This window comes from Ahaetulla prasina, chromosome 16 (genome assembly GCF_028640845.1).
Source record: "Ahaetulla prasina isolate Xishuangbanna chromosome 16, ASM2864084v1, whole genome shotgun sequence".
Classification (NCBI taxonomy): Eukaryota; Metazoa; Chordata; class Lepidosauria; order Squamata; family Colubridae; genus Ahaetulla; species Ahaetulla prasina.
In genome coordinates, this window is record NC_080554.1 from 14,112,503 (window position 1) to 14,139,321 (window position 26,819).

Genomic DNA, 26,819 nt, shown 5'->3' on the forward strand with positions numbered 1-26,819 from the left:
CGGTCCGTAGTTAATAAGGCCCCCCTAATACACGATCTTATTCAGGGGGGCGCTGCGGACCTTATAGGCGTTACGGAAACCTGGTTGGGCACGGAAGGGGGCGTGCCCCTTGTTGAGATGTGCCCGCCGGGTTTCCGTGCATTCCATCAGCCGAGGGCTCAGGGTAGGGGTGGGGGGGTGGCGGTTGTGATTAGAGAGAGCCTAGAGCCGAGGGAGACCACTGTACCTCAGATTGCCGGGTGCGAATCCCTCTTTGTGAGATGGGGTCATAGGTGTCAGATGGGCTTCCTGGTCGCGTACCTGGCTCCTTGCTGCGTGACAGCTGCCCTGCCCGAGCTCGTGGAGGTGCTTGCTGGGGTGGCAGTTGAGACCCCCAGACTTTTAGTCATGGGGGACTTTAACTTGCCATCTTCCGGCTCGTCATCAACAGCAGCTCGGGAGTTCACGGCTTCCATGACGGCCTTGGACCTGACCCAAGTAGTTGATGGCCCTACTCACATTGGGGGTGGCACTCTGGACTTGATTTTTGTCTCTGGTCAGTGGTTGAGAGATCTGGACTTGAAGGAAATAGTCATTGAACCTTTGTCATGGTCAGATCACTCTCTCCTTCGCCTGGACTTTCTGACCACCATTCAACACTGCAGGGAGATGGAGCCGATATGTTGGTTCCGTCCCAGGCGCCTGATGGACCCGGAGAGGTTCCGGACGGAGCTTGGGCCACTTCCTGAGGGGCTGGCTCATGGCTCGGTTGAGGAACTTGTTGCGGCCTGGGAACGGGCCGCGGCGGGGGCCTTAGACCGTGTCGGGACTTTGCGGCCTCTGACCCGGCACAGGTCCCAACCAGCTCCTTGGTTCTCCGAGGAGCTGAGAGGGATGAAGCGCCGGAGAAGACGCCTAGAGAGTTCCTGGAGGTCTAGCCGTTCGGAAGCTGATCGGACACTAGTGAAGTCCTATAATAGGGCTTACCTAGTGGCATTGAGGGAAGCGAGGCGTAGCTACGCCTCCTCCCTCATTGCATCGGCAGATAACCGCCCAGCCGCCCTGTTTCGGGTGACTCGTTCCCTCCTTCACCGGGGGAGCAGGATGACCCGTTGCAGGGACGTGCTGAGGAGTTTAACGGTTATCTATACGATAAAATCGTTCAGCTTCAGGATGGTTTGGACCAAAATTGCGGTGACTCAGGTGAGACGGCTGAGGGTGGTCTTGGTGACATTTTATGGGATGAGTTTGACCCTGTGGCTCCCGAGGACATGGACAGGTTGTTGGGTAGGTTGAATGCCACCACATGTTTACTGGACCCGTGCCCCTCCTGGTTGGTGCTGGCCACTCAGGAGGTGACACGAGGCTGGCTCCAGGCAATTACAAGCGCTTCTTTGGTGGAGGGAGTCTTCCCGGCCGCCTTGAAAGAGGCGGTGGTGAGACCCCTCCTCAAGAAGCCTTCCCTGGACCCGGCTGTTTTAGGTAATTATCGTCCGGTCTCCAACCTTCGCTTCGCGGCGAAGGTTGTAGAGAGTATGGTGGCATATCAGTTTCCCTTACACCTGGATGAAACTGTCTATCTAGACCCGTTCCAGTCCGGTTTCCGGCCCGGTTACAGCACTGAGACGGCTTTGGTCGCGTTGGTGGATGATCTCTGGAGGGCCAGGGATAGGGGCTGTTCCTCTGCCCTGGTCCTATTAGACCTCTCAGCGGCTTTCGATACCATCGACCATGGTATCCTGCTGCGCCGGTTGGGGGGATTGGGAGTGGGAGGCACCATTTATCGGTGGTTCTCCTCCTATCTCTCCGATCGGTCGCAGACAGTGTTGACAGGGGGGCAGAGGTCGGCTCCGAGGCGCCTCACTTGTGGGGTGCCGCAGGGGTCGATCCTCTCACCCCTTCTGTTCAACATCTATATGAAGCCGCTGGGTGAGATCATCAGTGGCTTCGGTGTGAGGTACCAGCTGTACGCTGATGACACCCAGCTGTACTTTTCCACACCGGGCCACCCCAACGAAGCTATCGAAGTGCTGTCCCGGTGTTTGGAGGCCGTACGGGTCTGGATGGGGAGAAACAGGCTCAAGCTCAATCCCTCCAAGACAGAGTGGCTGTGGATGCCGGCATCCCGGTACAGTCAGCTGAGTCCACGGCTGACTGTTGGGGGCGAGTCATTGGCCCCGATGGAGAGGGTGCGCAACTTGGGCGTCCTCCTGGATGAACGGCTGTCTTTTGAAGATCATTTGACGGCCGTCTCCAGGAGAGCTTTTTACCAGGTTCGCCTGGTGCGCCAGTTGCGCCCCTTTCTAGACCGAGATTTATTTTTTTATTTTATTTTATTTTATTAAATTTCTATACCGCCCTTCTCCCGAAGGACTCAGGGCGGTGTACAGCCAAAATAAAACACGGAATATATACAATTAAAAAATTTAAAAAGAACTATTACTATGCGGCCGATTATTAAAACATTTAAAAATTTAAAATATTATTTGAAAGCGATCGCGTGCTCCGGCCCCTCTGTCCCTACCCGTTCCTCGGGTGGTCGTGATCCTCAGAGCTTGGATCTTCGGCTGATGTTATGTAATGCCCGGTCCGTGGTTAATAAGGCTCCTCTGATTTGCGACCTTATTCAGGGGGAGTCCGCGGACCTTATGGGCATTACGGAAACCTGGTTGGGCCCAGAGGGAGGGGTCCCCCTGGTTGAGATGTGCCCTCCAGGTTTCCGAGCATTTCATCAGCCGAGGGTCCAAGGTAGGGGTGGGGGGGTGGCGGTTGTTATCAAGGAAGATCTAGAGCCGAGGGAGGCCACTATTCCTCAGATTGCCGGTTGTGAATCCCTTTATGTGCGGTGGGGTTATAGGAATCAGTTGGGCTTGGTGATCGCGTACCTGGCTCCTTGCTGCGTGACCACAGCCCTGCCTGAGCTGTTGGAGGTACTTGCTGCTGTGGCGGTCGAGTCCCCCAGACTTATTGTCATGGGGGATTTCAACCTGCCATCAGCTGGCTCGTCATCGACGGCAGCTCGGGAGTTCTTGGCTTCCATGACGGCCTTGGACCTGATTCGAGTAAATGATGGCCCTACGCACACGGGGAGGCACACTGGATCTGCTTTATATCTCTGGACAGTGGTTAAATGATCTGGTATTAGATGATTTAGTAACGGAACCAATGTCATGGTCGGATCATTTCCTCCTTCGCCTAGACTTCGAACCGCCATTCACCATCGCAGGGAGACGGAACCTATACGGTGGTTCCGTCCCAGGCGCCTGATGGACCCTGAGAGGTTCCTGACGGAGCTTGGGCCATTCCTGAGGATCTGGCCCACGGCACGACTGAGGAACTGGTCGTGGCCTGGGAACAGGCGCGGCCGGGCCTTGGACCGTGTCGCGCCTTTGTGGCCTCTGACCCGCGTAGATCTCGACCGGCCCGTGGTTTTCCGAGGGGCTGAGGGAGATGAAACGCCGGAGAAGACGCCTGGAGAGCACCTGGAGGTCCAGTCGCTCCGAACTGATCGGACACTAGTTGGGTCCTATTCTAGGACCTACCTAGTGGCAATGAGGGAAGCGAGGCGTTCCTCGCCTCCACCCTCATTGCGTCGGCAGATAACCGCCCGGCCACCCTGTTTGGGTCACCCGCCTCTCCTACATCAGGAGGTGCGGGATGACCCTTGCAGGACGAGCCGAGGAGTTTAGCGGTTATCTATACGATAAAATCGCTCAGCTGAGGGACGGTCTGGATCGAATTTGGGATGATCAAGCGAGGGAGAGGAGGCACGCCTTGTTGAGTCCATTTGGGATGAGTTGACCCTGTGGCTCCGAGGACGTGGACAGGTTGTTGGGGAGGCTTCACGGCACGACATGTTTACTGGACCCGTGCCCTTCCTGGCTGGTACTGGCCACTCAGGAGGTGACACGAGGCTGGCTCCAGAGGATTATCAACGCTTCTTTGTTGGAAGGGGTTTTCCCTGCTGCCTTGAAAGAGGCGGTGGTGAGACCCCTCCTTAAGAAGCCCTCCCTGGACCCAGCTGTTTTGGGTAATTATCGTCCAGTCTCCAACCTTCGCTTTGTTGCGAAGGTTGTAGAGAGTGTCGTGGCGCGACAGCTACCTCAATACCTGGATGAAGACGTCTATCTAGACCCGTTCCAGTCCGGCTTCCGACCCGGATACAGCACGGAGACAGCTTTGGTCGCATTGGTGGATGATCTCTGGAGGGCTCGGGACAGGGGTTATTCCTCTGCCCTGGTCCTATTAGACCTCTCAGCGGCGTTCGATACCATCGACCATGGTATCTTGCTGCGCCGGTTGGGGGGATTGGGAGTGGGAGGCACCGTATATCGGTGGTTCTCCTCCTATCTCTCTGACTGGTCGCAGACGGTGTTGACAGGGGGGCAGAGGTCGACCGCGAGGGGCCTCACTTGTGGGGTCCCTCAGGGGTCGATTCTCTCGCCCCTTCTGTTCAACATCTACATGAAACCGTTGGGTGAGATCATCAGTGGTTTCGGGGTGAGATACCAGCAGTACGCTGATGACACCCAGCTGTACTTTTCCACCCCCGACCACCCCAATGAAGTTGTTGAAGTGCTGTCCCGGTGTTTGGAAGCCGTACGGGTCTGGATGGGGAGAAACAGGCTCAAGCTTAATCCCTCCAAGACGGAGTGGCTGTGGATGCCGGCACCCCGATTCAGTCAGCTGCAGCAGCGGCTGGCTGTTGGTGGCAGTTATTGGCCCCAAAGGATAGGGTGCGCAACTTAGGTGTCCTCCTGGACGATCGGCTGTCGTTTGAAGATCATTTGACGGCCGTCTCAGGGGGCCTTCCACCAGGTTCGCCTGGTCCGCAGTTGCGCCTTCCTTGATCGGGATGCCTTATGCACGGTCACTCATGCTCGTTACCTCTCGCTTGGATTACTGTAATGCTCTCTACATGGGGCTCCCTTGAAGGGCATCCGGAGACTGCAGTTAGTTCAGAAAGCGGCTGCGGGTTATAGAGGAGCTACACGTGGCTCCCATGTAACACCGATCCTGCGCAGACTGCACTGGCTACCTGTGGCCTTCCAGGTGCGCTTCAAGGTTTTGGTAACCACCTTTAAAGCGCTCCATGGCATAGGGCCGGGTTACTTACGGGACCGCCTACCGCTACCGAATACCTCTCACCGACCCGTGCGCTCCCATGAGAGGGACTTCTCAGGGTGCCGTCCGCCAAACAATGCCGGCTGGCGGCCCCAGGAAGGGCCTTCTCTGTGGGGGCACCCACACTCTGGAATGAGCTTCCCCCGGGTTTACGTCAAATACCTGACCTCCGGACATTTCGTCGCGAACTAAAAACACATCTTTTTATCCGCGCGGGGCTGGCTTAAATTAGTTTTAAGGGGAAATTTTATTAATTTTAAATGGGGTTTTTAGTATGGAAAATTTTAATTTCAGGCTAATTTAATAAGTTTTTAAATGGTATTTTAATTTGTATATTGTGTTTTTTTACTTTTGCCTGTACACCGCCCTGAGTCCTTCGGGAGAAGGGCGGTATAAAAATTAAATAAAATAAATAAATAAATAAATAAAATTAAAACCCCAATTTAAAAACAGCTATTTATGCCAGTCCTGCTTGAATGAATAAATATGTTTTAAGCTCACGACGAAAGGTCCGAAGATCAGGCACTTGACATAAGCCAGGGGGGAGTTCGTTCCAGAGTGTTAGTCTCCACAGAAGGCCCTACTCTGGGGGCCGCCAGCTTGGCACGGCTGAGAAGGCCCTCTCTGTGAGAGCGTACGGGTCGGTGGGAGGCATAAGGTAGCAGCAGGCGGTCTCGTAAGTACCCGGGTCCTAAGCCATGGAGCGCTTTAAAGGTGGTAACCAAAATCAAAAAATAAGATGCCCTATGCACGGTCACTCACGCCCTCGTGACGTCTCGCCTGGATTACTGCAATGCTCTCTACATGGGGCTCCCCTTGAAGGGCATCCGGAGACTGCAGTTAGTTCAGAAAGCGGCTGCGGGTTATAGAGGAGCCCTCGTGGCTCCGTGATGACACCTATCCTGCGCAGACTGCACTGGCTACCTGTGGCCTTCCAGGTGCGCTTCAAGGTTTTGGTAACCACCTTTAAAGCGCTCCATGGCATAGGGCCGGGTTACTTACGGGACCGCCTACTGCTACCGAATACCTCTCACCGACCCGTGCGCTCTCACAGAGAGGGACTCCTCAGGGTGCCGTCAGCTAGGCAGTGTCGTCTGGCGATGCCCAGGGGAAGGGCCTTTTCTGTGGGGGCTCCCAACCTCTGGAACGAACTCCCCCCAGGACTCCGTCAACTTCCGGACCTCCGAACCTTCCGTCGCGAGCTTAAGACACATTTATTCATCTGTGCAGGACTGGACTAGATTTTAAATTTATAGGGGTTTTAATTGGTTTTAATATTTATATTATTTTTTAATAATTTGGCTTTAGAATAAGTTTTTTAATGGTTATCTTAATTTGTACATAAATGTTTTTATTTGCCTGTGAACCGCCCTGAGTCCTTCGGGAGATAGGGCGGTATGCAAATACAATGAGAGAGAGAGAGACTCACCCTGAACTCGACCATCTGGATGTTTGCCTGACTTTCTCATCCTGGATTGATCTGAGCCAATTCTAAGGTCCAGGGGAGCCCCATTCCCATTTGAGTTGCACTGGTCCTTTCCAGGAAAGGGCTCCTTTTTTTTTTTTTTTTTTGCAATTTAGTCTTGATTAACAGATTAATAGTGTTGGAAGGGACCTTGTAGGTTATCTAGTCCAATGCCCCCACCCCAAGCAAGAGACCCTACACCATTTCTGACAAATGGCAGTCCAGTCTCTTCTTGAAAGCTTCCAGGGATGAAGCTCTCACAACTACTGTTCCATCGGTTGATGATTCTCACTGTCAGAAAATTTGTCTTTATTTCTAGGTCGAATCTCTCCTTGTTCAGTTTCCATCCATTATTCCTTGTCTGGCCTTCGGGTGCTTTGGAAAACAGCTTGAGCCCCTCCTCTCTGTGGCAGCCCCTCAAATATTGGAAGACTGTTATCCTGTCTCCCCTGGTCCTTCTCTTCACTAGACTAACCAAGCCCAGTTCCTGCACCCGTTCATCGTATATTTTAGCCTCCAGTCCCATAATCGTCTTGGCTGCTCTTCTCTGCACTCTTTCTAGGGTTTCAACATCTTTTTTTATAGTGTGGTGACCAAAACTGGATGCAGTATTCTAGGGGTGGTCTTACTAAGGCTTTATAGAGTGGTATTAATACCTCCCTTGATCTTGATTGTATCCCTCTGTTAATGCAATTTAGGATTCCCTCATCTAAGTCATTTATGATGTTTTTGAATAGGTAAACAATTAATTAATGGTTAATTTATTAGTAGCGTAGGGTCTCCTGCTTGACCAGGGGGGTTGGACTAGAAAACCCCCAAGGTCCCTTCCACCTGTGTTATTCTGATCATATTCTGGTTTTTATTTTGATAACTTTGTTTTAAGTTGGGAGTTGGGTGGCATACATATCTGATAAACAAGAAAGCATAAAGCTTTGGAATGTATGCCATTACATTGTCCCATGTCTTAATTGTATTTTACTTGCATTTACATTTCCTATTATATAGGGTGCGGTCTGGTACTTCACTGTACCTAGCAGCGAGCCCCTAAAGAGGCCAGGAAACAGCATTGACAAGGTGGGGAGCACCTTGGGGCCAGGCAGCTGGGAATCATATGCCCGGGAGTCTGTCCTCAGCAACCCCTCCTAAAACCTCCTTGGAGCAAGGACCTCTTTTCCTGGGAGGAAGAAGGACCCTCCGGAGATCAAATCCCCTTTTATCCTTGGCCAGATACCGGATCTCTCCTGCCCCCTCATCTGCCCCAATGGGGAGCACTTTGTTCCAAAAGGCTCAGCCATCAATGACCAAAGGTGACCTCCTCTTCCTCCTCCCCATTTGCCCAAAGACAGCTGGCTCCAGAGGGAAGCCTCCTCCTGGGAGACAGAAGGGGCCATTTGTTCAAGTGGAACCCAAGAACAGGAGCAGCTGGTGGGCTCCCTGCGGCTGTTCTCCATCGGAGGCTTGCGAGGCCTCTGTCCTCGGTTCCAGCTGCCTTCTCTCCCCAGCACAGCCAGGGCCTGGCCTTGGCTCCCCAGTCTCCCGGTTAGCCCTCGGGGGTAGGAGCTGCTCTCCTCCCAATGGGCTCTTTAGCTGCCAAGTTCCTCCTGCCCACCGTCAGCAGCCTGGCCTTCCTCCCCACCATCAGCATCGCAGCCAAAAGGCAGTTCCACATGGAGGCCATGGTCTACTTCTTCACCATGTTCTTTGTCTTGGTAAGTCCTCCTTCCCACTAACCCTTTTAGCCAAGAATTCTCATTCGTAAAAAAGAGAGAGGGTGAGTGTGTATTCTTGGATGGAAATAGTGTATGTAACAGCTGCCTGCTTTTCTCTCTGTGTATCTTTTTCTCACGTTTGGTTAATCCCCATCGCAGTGCACGTCTGAGGCTTCTTCTTTTTGCTGTAACAGACTACGATCGTTAAACTCTGGAGACAATTCTATATTTTGAACTAAGTCCCAGTTCGACCTTTGCCTTTTGTGGCCTGAAAAAAGCAAGAGCCTGGGGGGAAAAAAACCCTTTACACACAAGAAGGGAAATGCAAATTGTCAAATATAGTTTTCAGAGAAGGTTTTGGTGTCAGTAGAAGCAACCAGGTGTTGCAGGATGTTCATAGGCAGTTTCAAGTTTTTGTGGAAACAATTCCATCCCCCCCGCTCTCCCTCCCTCCCTCCCTCCCTCTCACACATCTATCTATCTATCTATCTATCTATCTATCTATCTATCTATCTATCTATCTATCTATCTATCTATCTATCTATCTATCTATCTCCCCAGTGTATTGGTTAGAGCTCTCTTCCAAGACAGCAGTCTGCACATCTGACAGAAATGGAATGGAAAACTGTTAAAATGTGGTCCCTACATAGCGCTGACTACTTTTTCAGCATCTATACCTATACACTTCTTACTCTGATGAGTCTTCATTGTTTATTCTTTGTATCATTAAGTGTTAAATTTGTACCCAATGACTATCATTAAGTGTTGTATCATTAAGAGAAACAAAGATGGTTAGGGGACTGGAGGCTAAAACATATGAAGAACGGTTGCAGGAACTGGGTATGCCTAGTTTAATGAAAAGAAGGACTAGGGGAGACATGATAGCAGGGTTCCAATATCTCAGGGGTTGCCACGAAGAAGAGGGAGTCGGGCTGTTCTCCAAAGCACCTGAGGGTAGAACAAGAAGCAATGGGTGGAAACTGATCAAGGAAAGAAGCAACTTAGAACTAAGGAGAAATTTCCTGACAGTTAGAACAATTAATAAGTGGAACGACTTGCCTGCAGAAGTTGTGAATGCTCCAACACTGGAAATTTTTAAGAAAATGTTGGATAACCATTTGTCTGAAATGGTGTAGGGTTTCCTGCCTGGGCAGGGGGTTGGACTAGAAGACCCCCAAAGTCCCTTTCAAATCTGTTGTTGTTATTATTATTGTTGTTGTTGTTGTATACAGGTAGTCCTCAACCGACACCCACAACTGAGCCCCAGATTTATGTTGAGTGAGTGAGTTTTGCCTTATTTTGCAACTTTTCTTGCCACAGTTGTCAAGTGAATCACTGCAGCGGTTGACTTAGTAACACAATTGTTAAGTGAATCTGGCTTTCCCATTGACTTTGCTCGTCAGAAGGTCGCAGCAGGTGATCATGTGACTCTGGGACACTACAACTGTCATAAATATGAGTCTGTTGCCAAGGGTCTGAATTTTGATCACATGACCATGGGGATGCTGCAACGGTCATAAGTGTGAAAAATGGTCATTAAGTCACTTTTTTTCACTGCTGTTGTAACTTTGAACTGTCACTAAATGAACTACCTGTATTGCACATTAATAATAGGTGGTGAGCCTCCATGTAATTATATATGTATTTCATTTCCCATACAGGTCACTTTTCACTTTAAAAAAAGTGTTAAATTTGTACCCTATGACTATCATCGTTATAAGTGTTGTACCTTGATGAAGGTATCTTTTCTTTTATGTACACTGAGAGAATATGCATTAAGACAAATTCCTTGTGTGTCCAATCACACTTGGCCAATAAAGAATTCTATTCCATTCCATTCCATTCCATTCTATTCTAATTTGAGTGAATCCCAATCAGGAATTCAAAACACCAGGCTGTTTATTTCTGAAGAATGCCTATGATCCAGGTGGGCCAGAAGCATGCAAGTCTAATTAAAGGATTTAAAAAAATGTCAGGCCAGGCAAAGAGCCGGAGGGCATTCAGGTTCTGCTTGTTTCAAAGAACTGCTTTCAGTGTTTAATGACATAAATTGCAAAGAATCTTAAAACTTACCTCCGTCCTCTAAAGAGGCTATAAAGCTTTTGTCCACAGATGATCAGGATCTTTTCTGCCATGGCACCAACTCTCTGGAATAGCCTGACAAAGTAAAGGGGTGTGTGTGTGTATGTGTGTGGGTTTAATTGCTTTTCAAACAAGAGGATTTGGATGCAACTTTTTTAAATTACAATTTTTATCACAGAAACCCTGGAAATAAACAAGCCACTGTTTCCCACCAGGTCTGCCATGCCTGCGAAGGCCCCGGGCTCACCTTCCTTTGTTTCATGAAGTACGATCTCCTGCAATACTTCAGCATCTTTGGAACCGCTTTATCCATGTGGGTCTCACTGATAGGTAAGCCAGAAGGACTGCTTCTTTTGAGTGTGGGGGGGGAGGGGCATTAAGGACACCTGAAGGAGAAGGGAACAACCCAAACGGCATAGGAAATGTTTGTAATCTCTCTCTAGTCTAGAAGGCCTCCAATGTCCCTTTCAACCCTGTTATTCTATATTGCGGAAAAAGAAAGATGCCAGACCACAAAACAAAGCAGATAGTGCAAGCGACAACACCCCCCTGCCCCCACCCCCGTCAGATGGAGTGCTCTAACCTCTCTGTAAGACAAAGCCAGGACTTGAGTCAGGTCTTCAAGGTCCATCTAAAGGGGGTCAGAGTTGGGGCCATTCAGACCTTTGGGTGCTGCTGTTCCAAAGGAGGGCCATGTTTCCTGGATCCAATCCAGGGGTGAAATGCTCCCGGTTTGGACCAGATCGCCCGATCCGGTAGTGATGGCGGCCAGTGGTTTGGAGAACTCAGGGCAGTTTACAGCCATATTAAAACAATTTTTACAAACACTAAAATAATTTAAAAAGAAATATTTAGCCGACATTGTCTAGCCAACGGCACCCGGAGGAGGCCCACTCTGTGGGAGCGCACTGGTCGCTGGGAGGCTGTCGGTTGCAGTAGGCGGTCCCGTAGATAGCCAGGTCCCATGCCATGAAGCGCTTTAAAGGTGGTAACCAGTACCTTGAATTGCACCCGGAAGATCACCGGAAGCCAGTGCAGCCTACACAGGAGTGGTGTTATATGGGAGCCTCGATTAGCTCCCTCTAGCACCTGCGCGGCTGCATTCTGGACCAGCTGAAGCCTCCGGGTGCTCTTCAAGGGGAGCCCCATGTAGAGAGCGTTACAATAGTCCAAACGGGAGTGACAAGGGCATGGGTGACTGTGCATAGGGCATCCCAGTCTAACTGGCGGATCAGGCGGACCTGATAGAAAGCTCCTCTGGCGACGGCCGTCGTTTGATCTTCCAACGACAGCCGTGCATCCAGAAGAACGCCCAGATTGCAGACCTTCGCCGTGGGGGCCAATGACTCGCCTCCCACAGTCAGCGATGGAATCAGCTGATTATACCGGGATGCTGGCATCCACAACCACTCGGTCTTGGAAGGGTTGAGCCAGAGCCTGTTTCTCCCCATCCAGACCCGCACGGCCTCCAGACACCGGGACATCACTTCGACGGCTTCGTTGGGTGGTTTGGGGTGGCAATGTACAGCTGCGTATCATCAGCGTACAGATGACACTACACCCCAAAACCACGGATGATCTCACCCAGCGGCTTCATATAGATGTTGAACAAGAGGGGTGAGAGGACCGACCCCCTGTGGCACCCCACATAGGAGGTGCCTCGCGGTCGATCTCTGCGATCGGCCCGAGAGGAAGGAGGAGAACCACCAAAAAACGGTGCCTCCCACCCCTAACCCCTCTAGCCGCCGCAGCAGGATACCATGGTCGATTGTATCGAAAGCCACCGAGAGATCCAATAGAGGTCCAATAGGACCAGGGCAGAGGAACAACCCCTGTCCCGGGCCCTCCAGAGATCATCCACCAACATGACCAAAGCCGTCTCTGTGCTGTACCCAGGTCGGAAACTGGACTGGAACGGGTCCAGATAGACAGTTTCATCCAGGTACAGAGGAAGCTGGTATGCAACCAAACTCTCAACAACCTTCACCACAAAGCGAAGGTTGGAGACCAGACGGTAGTTCACTAAAACAGCCGGGTCCAGGGAAGGATTTTTAAGGAGGGGTCTCACCACCGCCTCTTTCAAGGCAGTTGGAAAGACACCCTCTCTCAAAGAAGCGTTAATAATTCCCTGGAGCCAGCCTCGTGTAACCTCCTATGTGGCCAGTACCAACCAGGAGGGACACGGGTCCGGTAAACATGTGGTTGCTCTCAACCTCCTCAGTATCCTGTCCATGTCCTCGGGAGCCACAGGATCAAACTCCTCCCAGCTGACAACCTCAAGACCTGCCCCCATCCACCCGTCTGAATCTATCCAGTCTGTGTCCAGCCCCTCCCAAATCTGAGCGATTTTATCGTGCAGATACTGTCCAAAATCCTCAGCACGACCCTGCAAGGGGTTATCCCGAGCTCCCTGATGAAGTAGAGAGCGGGTCACCCTAAACAGGGCGGCTGGGCGATTATCTGCCGATGCAATAAGAGTGGAAAAATACTCACGTTTTGCCACTCTTATGGTCACTAGATAGGTCTGAATATGAGACCTAACTAGTGTTCGATCAGATTCAGAACGGCTGGCCCTCCAATCACTCTCTAGGCATCTTTTCCAGCGCTTCATCTCTCTCAGCTCCTCGGAAAACCAAGAAGCCGGTCGAGAACAGCGCCGGGTCAGAGGCCGCAAAGGCACAACACAGTCCAAGGCCCCCGCTGCCGCCCTTTCCCAGGCGGCAGCGAGTTCCTCAGCCGGGTTGTGGGCCAGGTCCTCAGGAATAGGCCCAAGCTCTGTCAGGAATCTCTCCGGGTCCATCAGGCGCCTGGGACGGAACCAACGTATTGGTTCCGACTCCCTGCGATGGGGATAGGCGGTTTGAAGGTCCAGTCGAAGAAGAGAGTGATCTGACCATGATAAGGGTTGCACGACTAATTCCCTTACATCTAAATCACTTAGCCACTGTCCAGAGACAAAAATTAAGTCCAGCGTGTTTCCTCCAATGTGAGTGGGACCCTCAATTAATTGGATCAGGTCCAAGGCCGTCATGGAGGCTCTGAACTCCTGAGCTGCGGCCGATGCCTCACCGAGCGATGGCAGGTTGAAATCCCCCATAACAATAAGTCTGGGGGTATCAACCGCCAGCCCGGCTATCACCTCCAGCAGCTCAGGCTGTCACGCCGCAGGGAGCCAGGTACGTGATCAGCAGACCCACCTGTATCCCTTGACCCCACTTCACAAAGAGGGATTCACAGCCGGCTATCTGTGGTACAGTGGCCTCCCTCGGCCGCAGACCCTCGTTGATAACAACCGCCATCCCCCACCCCTACCCTGGGTCCTTAGCTGATGGAACGCACAGAAACCCGGTGGGCACATTTCTATAAGGGGTACTCCCCCTTCCGCGCCCAGCCAGGTCTCTGAAATGCCAATAAGGTCCATACCCCCCTCCTGTATGAGATCGTGAATGAGGAGGGCTTTATTTACAACGGACCTGGCATTGCATAGCATCAGCCGGAGATCCAGGCTCTGAGGCTCCTGTCCACCCGGGATACGGGAGAAGTCAGAGGGACCGGAGCATGGGATCGTTCGCAAATAACGATCCCGCACTCCCTGAACATGATACGGTACCCTGCTTCCGCCATATCTGCCCCTCCCAGTTACAATGCTGATGGAAAGGCCCTCTGGAATACGAGCACCCGCCTCTATCCCCGTCTCCGAACCTGTACTATCTGTGACGCGAGCACTAGCAGGATCTGGCCCACCCTTTATCTCACCCCCTGAAGGGCTTTTTATACCACCCCCAAACCCTTCATTCCCCTCCCTCCTCTTAAAAGTCCCCTTAAAAGTCCCCTTAAAAATCCCCATAAAACACCTAATTAAAAATCCCCTAAGTTTCCTATTTTTAGCATGCCACCTCTCGGGATTCCAAAACCCGTCATCAAGGTGGGCCCTCGATAACATGGAGGGCCAAACCTGCGAGAGGGGGGAATCTTGCAGGCCAAGAAGGTCAGCCGCTGAAAAAGTCCGCGTGATGAAAACCCGGCGGATAGTCCCATCCTAGCCGGTCAAGATGGAACCGCCAGTTCTCCGGGTGGGAACAAGTTGATGGAAATCAGACTCAGGCGGCAGATGGTATAGTCACCGCCTAGTCCAGTCACTCACCACTACCACCAACCCAACATCCCAACATCCCCACCATAAGGTTGGGTTTTGGTGGTGTTTCAGATGCAGCCCACAGGCCATAAGTTGCTGTCCCAGTTCTATGCCATGTAGGGCTTTGGGAGTGATAATACGTCTACCCAAACAGATTTAACAGATTAAGGAACCTTGTAGGTCCTTGAAGGGACCTTGTAGGTCATCTAGTCCAACCCCTCTGTCACTCAAGCAGGAGACCCTACACCATTTCTGACAGATGGCAACCCAGTCTCCCCTTCAAAGTCTCCAGGGATGAAGCTCCCACAACTTCCGAAGGCAAATTCTGTTCCATGGGTTGATTGTTCTTACTGTCAGGAAATGTCTCCTTATTTCTAGGTTGAATCTCTCCTTGTTCAATTTCCATCTATTATTCCTTGTCTGGCCTTCAGGTGCTTTGGAAAATAGCTCGATCCGCTCCGCTTCCTTTGTGGCAGCCCCTGAAATATTAAAACCATAGAGCACATCATGGTTTTCTTCTTTGGCCTCCCTTTCTCCGACTGGCTCCACTGAAGCAGCAACCAAAATCTAAAACTAGGTGCAGTTCCAGGAAACCTTTAAAAGTGTTCTGGTAAGAGTTGGAATTTTAAATGAGGTTGTACTTCAATTCTTGTCATTTTATTAGCTCTGGCAGAGTTTGATGAACCCAAACGATCAACTTTGGTGATGTTTGGAGTGCTTACCATAGCTGTCAGGATCTACCATGACCGATGGGGATACGGCGTCTATTCTGGGCCGATCGGCACAGCAGTTCTCGTCATAACAGTCAAATGGGTAAGGCCACATCTTTGTCACAGTACAAACATAAGGGTCACTTCCACTGAAACCAGAGAAGAACTTCAGAATAAAATTTAAGAATAAAAGCATCCCAATTTCAGGGAGGGATTGGTTTCCTGATAACCGTGGACGGGATACTCTCAATCAGTACCAACTGCTGTTCTCTTACAAGGAGTGTCCTACTGTGGCTTCATGTGTGGACTGGGCACCATTTGCAGCTTTTGCAGGCCCCAGAGGGGTCCTCTGAGGAATTCCATCATGGTCAAACTAGAAGCAAAAACAATCACCTCAACAATAGAAGGAAAAGGCCTTTCAGCCAAATATGAATCCATCCCAACGTTAGTGGGGAAAAGGGGCACAGGAGAACTGGAATAAATTTCAAAATGATCTTGATGGGACCAAGAAAAGGATCACAGTCAGAGGAATGGTGAAGAGAAAATAAAGTCCTGGAAATGTTTCACCTTTAGAAAAGAGACTTGGAGGGGGAGGAGGAGGGGAATTATGGTATTCTCCAACTATCTGAAAAAATGCTGTTAGTGAGGAAGGTCACCATCAATGTCTTTTCCAGAATAGTGGATTTAGATGATAGGAAGCGGATTCTATTGGGAGAGCTGGAAGGAATTTCTAACAAAAAGGGCAATCTGAGCCTGAAAGTATAATTCCTTCTTCTAATGTCTTCAAGTGGGAACCAGGGATGTCCAGGATGTTTCAGTGGGAGGCCTGCAAAGAGCAGTGTGGCCTTGGGGGCCCCTCTCCAACTTGAGGGCTTCATAAATTAAGAGATAAATTAGGTCTCACCCCCACCTCCATTCCCATCCCTAGCAAAATCGAATGGAAACTGAACTTTCTTAGCAGGTAAGAAAAGATCCTAACCTGGCAAACCCACTGAACTCATTTCAGCCAGACAAGCGTAACGCTATATTCTAATAGGATTTGGAAGGAAACACAATATGTCACTACAAGCAAAACTGTGTGATGGAATTCTTCCTGTGTCACTAGGGTTTAAAATTAAACTGTGGTCATTGGAGAAAGTCCAATCTCTGTAATCTGTCTTCTCTCTCCAGCTGCAAAAGATGAAGGAGAAGAAAGGGCTGTATCCAGAGAAGAGCGTCTACACGCAGCAGGTCGGGCCCGGCTTCTGCTTTGGGGCCCTGGCTTTGATGCTGAGGTTTTTCTTTGAGGTAAGGAAGGTTGTCCCATCAAAATGCAAAAGAGAAAAAGAATAAGGAGAAATTTCCTGACAGTGAGAGCAATCAACCCATGAAACAGAAGCTGCCTTCAGAAGTTGTGGGAGCTTCATCCCTGGAGGCTTCCAAGAAGAGACTGGGCTGCCATCTGTCAGAAATGGGGTAGGCCAGTGGTACTCAACCTGGTCCCTACCGCCCACTAGTGGGCATTCCAGCTTTCATGGTGGGCGGTAGGGGTTTTGTCCGATACTGAAGCATTTTCCTTTTTTTTATTTTAATCGACTTTTTAAAAAAATTTCATAGCATTATTTAAAAACATTTTCATTAGGTTTTCATAAAATTCCCCGTGACAACTTAAATTTCTGAAAATATACTATTTGTATCGCTCGCACATAAGTTTAGTTCACATTATGTAAGTGAAACTAAATGGCGCTATAGTGCGACCACAAACAAGAGTCTCGTCTCAGAATAGCTCGCGCATCCCCCCCCCACACCACCCAGCTGTAACAGACAAGCAGAGCTGGTAGCCACCCCCCCCAACCCCAATCCACAATGCGCAAGAGACACGGCGCATTACTATGGAACCAATGGGCAGTTAGAAAATTTTACTACTAATAGAGATACAAAAATGCGCGGTAGGTATAAAAAGTTTTACTACCCCTGGTGTAGGGTCTCCTGCTTGGGCAGGGGGGGTTGGACTAGATGACCTACGAGGTCCCTTCCAACTCTGTCAATCTGTTAATATTCTGTTAACTCAGAGCAAGCAAAGAGCCATCTGGTTTCTAGGCCAGCACCTTAACCACTACTTTGTTTAAAAAAGGAAGAAGGAATGTCAAAATTACTTGTAAGAATTGCATGCGAAAACAGGGTTGGAGGAAACAAACTTGTAAAGCTGCAAACATCACAGATAACATTTCAGAATAATCTCACATAGAATGATGCAAGACAAGAGAGGTTGTGGCAAATTATAATCTGAGATGGACCTGTTAGTAGGAAAGGAGACTAGAATGAGCAGTAATACTTTGCAAGATGCATCAAAACTAAAGTCAAGATGTTTGTTATTTATTTGCATAAGGCGAGCATTCTTTTTATTTGAAAACTACTCGCTCCAGCGAGGTGAGCAGCCAGGCATGGCAAGGAGTGGCCGGGCAAGATGAGGTGCCCCTTGATGTGAGTGACATCGAATTGGCCATGTCCACCCAGTCACATAACCACCCAACCACGCCTATCCAGCCGGGTAGGGAACCGGTTGTTAAATTATTTGAATCCCACCCCTGGATAAATGTTTTCTGCATATGTATTTTGGGCAGCTGGATGAAGTTTTTTCACAAATGCAGTAGAGATCCAGGATACGGCGAGTAAGATGCAGCATCCAGATGTGGCTTTGTTGATGCTGATGTGACTAATTCTGCCTTTTCCTAGGACTGGGATTACACCTACGTGCATAGCTTCTACCATTGTGCTCTGGCCATGTCCTTTGTCCTCCTCCTGCCCAAAGTGAACAAGAAAGCAGGCAACGGGGGGGCCCCTGCGAAATTAGACTGCTCAACTCTCTGCTGCTGCGTGTGAGGACTCGGCCCCTGTAGTGAAGGATCAAGAGAGTTTTTCCAGGCCTGCAGATGCAGCTAAAAGTAGTACCATGGGCACCGTTTGCTAGGCCTGAATTTTGAAGCCTATCCAATTCTGGATTCCTGAATGCTCCATCGGGCTTGGCTTGGCTTAAATATTATGTACTTCTGCTTTGTTTTTAAGTGATTCGAATAGTAGGGCCTCAAGTTGGCTTCTGAAGTACCAGTTGCTTATAATTCTATTAAAGGAATAGTGCACTACGTTACAATGATTCTCTTTTACCTTTGCAGGCCAAAGGTAAACACACCAGGTTGCTGAAAGAAAGACTAGCTTCCTTCTGTGGACAGTTCTTACAGAAATCAATTAACGCCCTGGTGTCTGGAGCCTTAATTAACACGTGTTCACTTGCTCCGAGGGGTGCTTTGGAAAAAGAGGAACATTCAGCCAGCACAAAATGCATTTGCTAGGCAATGTCCCAAAGGTGCTATTTCAGGAGGCAACTGGACTTTCTTGTTTTTTCTTTTGAAGACGTTTCGCTTCTCATCCAAGAAGTTTCTTCAGCTCTGACTGGATAGTGTGGAATGGAAGGATTTATATTCCTTGCAGATAAATAGCTGGTCATTTGGATCCTTTTAGAGGGTCGTTGAAGCACTTGAAGGTTATTCTGTTTATCTATACAATTTGGGATGAACACCCTTGGAATGGGGTGGGAGTAGGAATTGATTTCCAGAGGAAAAATTGCAGACTACAGGAACCATTTGCACCGCTCAGGTGACCCTGAGGACACAGATAAACTTCCTAGTGGCCTCAGTGACTCTCTAAAAGGATGCAGATGACCAGCTGTCTGCAAGGAATATAAATCCTTCCATTCCCCGTCATCCAGTCAGAGCTGAAGAAGCTTCTTGGATGAGATACGAAACGTCTTCAAAAGAAAAAACAAGAAAGTCCAGTTGCCTCCTGAAAAAAACATCTTTGGGACAACCAGGACCTGGATGACAGAGGATCTCTAGACATTTGCTAGACAATGTTTGCTGTGTTTACTGGTGATCATATCACACCTGGTCACTGCTATCTGCTCAGCCTGCTTACAGCTCTTAAGTTCTCCCCTTTCTGAAGCACAACCTGGACTCAGGTGAATATCCCTGTTCTTCTTGCTCTATATGCTTATACATGAGCAGGGGCTAGGTGGGTCTGGCCATCTGAGCAGACCACTTCCATGTGGGAAATTTCTTCACCAGAATTGAGGTTGACCACCTGATGCTACCTCCACTCAGGCTCCGGGGCCAATTGGTATCCTCTTCCGGTAGTTTTCTTTTGTGTATTCTTTTAGGATCTGAATTTTTAGCGATGCTCCCATTGTATGGTATCTCAGATACATGCCATACAAGATTTTATTCACAAATGCAGTAATTACTGACTCTAGTAGTATTTGCTTCTGGCAACATGGGAAATGTTAGATATGAAATCTGAAACAATTATATTTGCTCCTGAATTGCCTTTATTGTTGCCATTGTTCCAAAGGTGCTTTTTTTCAAGAGGCAACCGGACTCTCAGATCTTTCTTTGAAGCCGTTTCGCTTCTCATCCAAGAAGCTTCTTCAGCTCTCTGAGGGATGAAAGATTAAATGCAAAGGACCCAACAAGTGTCTCTAGGCCAGAACAGCTCGGACAACTCCCTGTGGGAGCTTCCCCGCAGCTCAAGCCCTTCACACCAAGGCTACGCACGGACACCGATTCCCTTCCGCAGCTCTGTGCCCCTTCCCAGGACAGAGGCCACCTTGCTCGGAAGGAAACCTGGGCAGAGGAGGGCGAGGTGGCTGCTCTCCGCGCCGGCGGCTCCCCTGTGCACCCTGCGTAGCGAGTGAGGCTTGAGGTTAGCGCAATGCAACGTGAATCAGCGCAGGCAGGACCGCCTAAACCACCACCCCTTGGGGCAAGCAGGACACCCCCCACGAGAAAGACGCTGAATAGGCAGACCCAGCTGACCTGCTAAAGAGCTAAGCTGGCAGGCGCTGAGGCACCTTGCCGCGCTCCCCACTCTGCCACCAGCCTGGCTTGCCAAGTCTTCGAGAAATCCCAGAGGTGCTTTTTTCAGGAAGCAACTGGACTTCCTTGTTTTTTGTTGTTGTTTTTTTAAAAAAGTTTTATTTTTACAATCATATCAAATAATTCATCCAATGTACAGTTATATACAATTAGTCGGGCTTGCCCAGTCACCCCCCCCCCTTTTTAACACTCTTCCCTCTTCTACCTTCTTTTACTTTCCAAACCTTCCTCTCCTTCTCTTATCTACATCCTCTCCTCCCTCCACCCTACACTCTTCTCCCTCTTCTACCCCTCTTCCTTCCTCTTCTCCTCTTTCCTACCTCCTACTCTCTCCTTTTTTCTCCCTCCCCACCGTTCTAAAATGGTAACTGGGCAGACCCGACCCTACATTAATTATATTTATACATCTTCAATAATCCCTGTACATTAACCATCACTCCATCTCTACCCTCAAACTCCCCCCAGTTCCCCTCCCCCTTACCCCCCACCCCGACTTCCCAAAACAAAATGCAGGGTATCAAAACTAACAATCATAATCCAAAATAATTCCTAAATTATAATCTCTAGTCACTCCACACTTAGTCACACTCTCAATTCCCCTCTCCTTCAGAAATATATCTAATACAAAATATTTCCTAAATTTACTCATATGCTATTCGATATTTTTTTATCTGATACTTATTTTGAATATAATCAATCCACATTTTCCATTCTAAAATATATTTTTCTTGTGTATAGTCTTTCAAGTAAGCAGAGATTTTTGCCATTTCTGCCAGATTTGATACTTTGAGTGTCCATTCTTCAATTGTAGGTAATTCTTCTTTCTTCCAATATTGAGCATTTTGATTGCCTTGTTTTTTCTTTTGAAGTCATTTCGCTTCTCATCCAAGAAGCTTCTTCAGCTCTGACAGGATAGTGGGGAATGGAAGAATTTATGTGGATTTAAGTGGTTCTGGCCATGTGCAGAGTAACTCTTGCCTTGCTCTGCCAACCTTCCCCATCGCCTCCCCAAAGTAATTCTGAGCAAATTGTCTTTCAACCCCTTCCTGCAAAAGCTTCCTCCCGGAATGCAACTGCCGGAACTCCGGGCCTGGTTGGGGGGACGCCACAGTGAAAAACCTCAAGGGCAAAGTGCTTCCATGGCTAAATTTGTGGCAAAAGTCCTGCCAGAAAATAAACAGCATCCTGTGTTAATAATCATCTTAGGATCCTTGGCACCCTGACCCTAAAAAGAACCCCAGGACCTAATCCAGTAGCTGGCTCTGGAGTAGCTCCGAAGGCTGTTTCTGGAGCTGTTATAAATTCACTCAATATAAATGGATTCAGCCTGCAGCCGTGCAAAGCGCAGCCATGTGGCTAAAAGAAGAGTAGGAGGAGGCTGACCCCTCTCAGCACATGCCCCAGTCCCCTCCTGGCTTTTGAGAGCAGCCTGATGGTTGTTGGAGATTGTGATGTGGAGGGCATTTCTTCTATTGTTGCATCAACAACAATAATCACCAGTTGTTGTGGATGCAAAGGCAGAATGGGGGAGATGAAGGGTGCCACATCCACTCCTTTAAAATGGGGACTAGCTGGAGAGCCAGTTTCCTCTCAATAGCCCCTGATCAGAGAGAACCAAGAATGTAGGTCTTGTGGCATTTGGTGGATAAAATCCCTTTGAGAAGCTCATGCCAGGCAGAAGGTACCATCTGACTGCAAATTTTTGCAAAGTGGAATGGAAGGCACTGCAGCCACGGGGCTTTTCAAGGTGGAGAGCACACGAGACAGCTGCCAGCAAAGATTGGAAGAGCCTCATTTGGCATCTACATTTTACTAAGTATGTATGGAGACTGAAGAAGGAAGAGCAAAGCATTCCGTCCCAGGAGGTGCACTGGAAGGAGCCACAGCAGAAACTAAATGCTCTGCGGCCGACCTCGTGACCATAATCACTGCCGCTGATGACCACCCTTGTGGTAAGTATGAGGATACCTAACGGTTACCAAGAGCAGAGATTAGAGGTAGGTAGGGGTTTATACCAAATAGAGGAGCGTGGTTTGAGGATGGAGGCCTGTGGTTGTCTTCCTTCCCGCCCTCTTGCAAAGTCTCCCCCTCCGAATGCACCCTACATGGTCAGCCGGGCTGAGAAAAGCAAGCAGCCCTAGCTACCACCCCATCCCAGCCATTAGGGAACGTTTTTCACAAATGTTGAACTTGTATTTACTGACAAAGAAATAAAGGTATATATAAATTCAACGCAAAAACGCAAAAGCGACTGCTTGTATATTCGGGTAGACCAGTTTGACAGGGGACGGGGGGGGGGGGGCGGCACACTTCCTCACAAATGGAAATGTCATCCTTCCCCAACATTGCCATCTTGTGGGGACAATGGGAGCTGCAGACAAACCCCAGCCCAGAAAAGTTGCCCCATGAAGATGCCAGGCTATGCCCTCGAGACTCAGTGCAACTCCTGATTTTGTGTTGCGCAAACTGAGGAAGATGAGGGGATCCTGAAGCGCCACAAAACAAAGCAAAGGAGTTAAGAGTCCACCAGCACAAAGGCTGTGGACTTTGGCTGTTCTTGACTGCACTTCAGGTGAGTCAGGCAGTGAGTGGCCGTAGCTCTGCGCTATTCCATCCACACTCAGCTACTAGGGCTGACTTGTAACCCTGTGAGAACCAGTTGGAGTCTTGCACCAGATCCACTCTCCCTTTCAGTTTTACACTGGACTGAAGTGGAATTTCTCAGTGGGAAGTAATTAAGTGGGGCTCAACTGACTTTTGGGCCCAGTGGATGTCCTCCTCCACCACAATGGGTGCTACTTAATGGGTAGACTTGCAAGTGAGGTGCTCTCCCCCCGAGGCACAGCCCCAGGGTCAGCACACAGTTCATTTACACCCAGCTGCCTGGTTGCACAAGGGACAGCAGAGCTGTGGGTGATGGAGTTGCAGGTTACTCAATGCCTCGATCAGGCTCATGGCTGCTGCCTTGGCCTTGCACACCCTGGGTTAAATCAGAGACCCCTCGGGCTGGAAGGGACGTTGAAGGTCTTCTAGTCTGATTCCTTGCCCAAGGTAAGAATCTCATACTATCCTGGATGTCCAATCTTTTCTTGAAAACCTCTAGCAATGGTGCACCTCTGGGAGGCAAGCTATTCCACTGATAAAATTGTTCTGTCAAGATTTCATTATCAAGATGGATCGCCTTCCAATCAGCTTCCATCCATTGCTTCTTGTGGTTCAGAATGCTGCAGAAAATAAACCCACTTCCTCTTCCTTGTGGCAGCTTTTTAAGTATTGGAAGATGGCTATCATGTCTCTCCTAAGCCTTCTCTTTGTTAGGCTAAAGGTACCTAGTTCCCTTAGCGGTTCATCATGCAATTTAGCCTCAAGATCCCTGATCATCTTTGTAAAATGTCACCTTACCTCCCTGACTCTGCCTGGGATTTTCCCATTGGCCACTTTGCTGCTTACATTCACATTGCTGAGAAAAGAGTTGGCTCTTTCTTGGCTGTTTTCATTGACAAGAGAATGTTGACTTTCAGCCCAAAGATGGCTTGGAGGGCAGACCCAGATGACTCTGCTCGCTTCGATCACTGGTCCAGCACTCTGGCTGAGGAATCCTCCTGTGCAAGGATCCCTGGAGCGGACACAAGATCCGCACACACAAACTAGGCATTTCCTAGACTCGTTGCAGTGTTAAACAGGGCTGGCCCTGAAGCCCTCTTGGACTACAATCTCTCCTTCTAGATCTTTTCCTGCTGTGATCCCGAAGTCCTCACAAATGACCAGCAGCTGACATGAAGCTGTTGAAGTGGCCTGCAGAGTTTGGGGTATTGGTTGATCTGGATGAGCTTTATCAGCCCGAGTCCTATGCTGTTCTCCATGGCTGCCAGAAAACCTTTGCTGCCCCCATCGACCCGGTCCTGGCAGTGGCTGGGATAGAAAGATTCCACGTAAAGTCTACAGACATTCTCAGTCACAGTTGTCCCAAGAGGGCTTTTTCAAAAGGCAACTGGACTTCGCATTTCCTTTTCTTTTCAAGGGAAAACAAAGTCCATTTGCCTTTTGAAAAAACAACTTGGGGATTCCATGTAAAGGAACATCAAGGAATCTTCAGATATCAACCACAACTGCACGTTCAGTCTGTAAATTCACCTAGAATAAGCAAACTGTTCTGTAATACTCCCAAGGCAGGGGTGAAATACTACCAGTTAACACCGGTTCAAGTGAACCGGTAACAGTGGTGGTGTATGGTTTGGCAAAGCTCCCCCCACCCACCCGGACATTGTTACTTCCTTCCTGGTTTTAACCAGGAAATAACCTGTTTTTGTCTCTCTGCACATGGGCAGGCTTTGCGCATGTGCAGAGGGTTCAAAATCGCATATGATGCATGTGCAGCGTGCGCACGTCCGAGCCAGTAGGGAAGGTAAGTAGATTTCACCCCTGCTCCAAAGTAATATTTTTCCCCACTCCATTATGCCCATTACATTTCTTTTTCTATTGGCAGCAACTGAGTGGCACCATGTGTTAGGATTCCCTCAGTTCCCCAAAGAAATTTTGTATCAGCATCTAATTCCAACTCCATTGTTCTGATACAAGAAACCTGGGACAGTTTCTTATTCGTAAATAATCATACATATTCTCTCTAAAGAAAGCACAATAATAATACATTTTAATTGCCATTTGGAGTTGCTCATCTACCCTTTCTTTCCCTCCGTTTTACAACAAACCACCTTCTTCCTTTTCCCTCCCTCCTTCTTCTCCTTTCGTACCTTCTTCCTCCTCACCTTCCTCATACCTACTTCCCTTTCCTCTCCCCCACTCCTCTTCTGTTTCCCTCCTTTCTCACCTTCTGAGAAAGGCGAGTGAATAAATAAGAAAATGTACCTGTGTATAAGAAAAGTTTTTACAAAAAAAAAAAAACCTGGGACAGGCATGCTACAGACTCTTATAAGTAGGGATATAAAGGTTTTATTGGACTTACTTTGGGTTAATATTAAGATTTATTAAAATTGCAATTTCCTATACTAGAAACAGCTGTCGAAATCCAGCCATTTACTTTTAGCCTTTCTTTATCCGAGCCTGCAGATCAAAAAGTGAAGATAGAAGGTGGTTTTCTGGCACCTCCCTGTCGCTCTCAATTGGACCCCTGGCCATTTTAAACAGGAAGCTGTGCAGCCCAGCCTTCCTTGCAGCCAAATAGTCATTCACGTAATGGTCCCCAATGTGAGCAGCCAGCTGGGGCTCCACCTTGGCACTGTGGAGGGCTTCCAGAAAAATCCGCCGGTCTGGCTTGGCAAACCCCACTTCTTCCGAGGTTAAGACAAACTGAAAATATTGTCGGAGGTTACACCGGCTCAGAATCTCTTGCACCCTCCGGTCAGAGTTGGAAACCACGGCCATGGGGATACCCTGTTGCTGGCACCACTGGAGCATCTCAATGGCACCTGGGACCAGTTCCCAGTTCTTTGGGCTGCTAAAATCCCGGTAAAGTTTTTCAGCTACGGGCCAGAGAACATCAGTGTCATGAATTCCGGCAAGCTGGAAGGTCTCCAAGACAACCCCAAGCCACCACTGCTTGGAGCTGAGGCCCTGGCCGGAGCCATAGTTGGGGAAACGCTGGCTATGGGATGTAAGAGCTTGGGAAAAGAAGTGGTTGAGCGCTTCAGCAGGTACCTGGAGGCCAAAGGCCTGGGCCTCGGCGGAGTAACTCTGCCCCACGGGGACCCGGAGCCGAAGCAGTGTGTCCTTGACATCCCAAGTCAAAAGACGAAGTCTCAGCATAACGGCTGCCTGCAGCACCAGAACAAAGAGAAAAGTGGGGCTCATCCTGCCTTGTTTTCTCAGGGACTGAGCATATCCTGCTCAGCAAAGATTAGAACCATCCTGCAAGTTATTGTGAATTGCAGCTCTTGATCAGGTAACACAACAGATAACAGAATTGGAAGGGACCTTGGAGGTCCTCTAGTCTAACCCCTGCTCTAGCCCTAGAACATTTCAGACAAATGGCTGTAGTCTCTTCTTGAAAACCACCAGTGATGGAGCACCACAACCTCTGGAGGCAAGCCATTCCATTGGTTAGGTCACTAAGGCCAGGTTCTTCACAAGCACCAAGGAAGCCCTTGTCCAGATGAACAGAAGGAGCCCATGATCAGCCCAGGGACTCAGCACAAAGGCATCCTGAATCTGGGCAAGGGCAGACTCACAACTCTCCAGAAGGGCATGATGTCACTGAAGCTAGGCCCACATGGGCATTCCAGCATAGTTTTAGGGTGAAAAGACACAATTATACAGATTAACAGAATTGGAAGGGACTTTGTAAATTATCTAGCCCTAAGCCCCCCTCCCCAACAGCAGGAAACCTTACACCATTTCTGACCGATGGCAGTCTAGTCTCTTCTTGAAAGCCTCCAGTGATGAAGCTCCCACAACTTCTGAAGGCAGCTTCTGTTCCACGGCTGGATTGTTCTCACTGTCAGAAAAATTCTTATTTCCAGGTTGAATCTCTCCTTATTCAGTTTCCATCCATTGTTCCTTCTCTTGCCTTCAGGTGCCTTGGAAAGGATAGTGAAATTAACATCCAATCTAATAATCAAATATAAAATATGTGAATTAATAAATAAATGTATGATTCATTTATCCACATCAGTGTGCTTTGATTCTTTGACACAAAAAATTCAGGAGCTGAAGTTGTTGATTGGCATGCTCATATAAATCCTTTTGCAAATT

At 49.0% G+C, this 26,819-nt stretch overlaps 2 protein-coding genes across 3 annotated transcripts; one reads left to right on the forward strand and one right to left on the reverse strand.

Annotated features, from left to right (window-relative positions):
- The first annotated feature begins 7,046 nt into the window (after window positions 1–7,046).
- Window positions 7,047–18,885, forward strand: MYMK (myomaker, myoblast fusion factor). The gene is made up of 5 exons (XM_058159324.1): window positions 7,047–8,277; window positions 10,575–10,689; window positions 15,159–15,307; window positions 16,375–16,491; window positions 17,920–18,885. Exons 1-5 carry the CDS (start codon window positions 8,143–8,145, stop codon window positions 18,064–18,066), a joined length of 663 nt encoding a protein of 220 aa, XP_058015307.1. The 5' UTR covers window positions 7,047–8,142; the 3' UTR covers window positions 18,067–18,885.
- Window positions 18,886–25,045: 6,160 nt separating this feature from the next.
- On the reverse strand, window positions 25,046–26,642 carry HDHD3 (haloacid dehalogenase like hydrolase domain containing 3). Of its 2 annotated transcripts, XM_058159323.1 has the most exons (2): window positions 26,458–26,642; window positions 25,046–25,883 (listed from the first exon to the last, which is right to left on the reverse strand). In XM_058159323.1, exon 2 carries the CDS (start codon window positions 25,872–25,874, stop codon window positions 25,152–25,154), a length of 723 nt encoding a protein of 240 aa, XP_058015306.1. In that variant the 5' UTR covers window positions 25,875–25,883; window positions 26,458–26,642; the 3' UTR covers window positions 25,046–25,151. The 2 variants fall into 2 exon arrangements, with proteins under 2 accessions (XP_058015306.1, XP_058015305.1); XM_058159322.1 differs by having other exon boundaries at window positions 25,046–26,642.
- Window positions 26,643–26,819: the final 177 nt, after the last annotated feature.

Coding starts and splice junctions, on each gene's coding strand:
- MYMK (XM_058159324.1), top strand. CDS start 8,143: ATGGGCTCTTTAGCTGCCAAGTTCCTCCTGCCCACCGTCAGCAGCCTG. Junction 10,690..15,158: donor CATGTGGGTCTCACTGATAG/GTAAGCCAGAAG, acceptor TCATTTTATTAG/CTCTGGCAGAGTTTGATGAA. Junction 15,308..16,374: donor TCGTCATAACAGTCAAATGG/GTAAGGCCACAT, acceptor TTCTCTCTCCAG/CTGCAAAAGATGAAGGAGAA.
- HDHD3 (XM_058159322.1), bottom strand. CDS start 25,919: ATGAGCCCCACTTTTCTCTTTGTTCTGGTGCTGCAGGCAGCCGTTATG.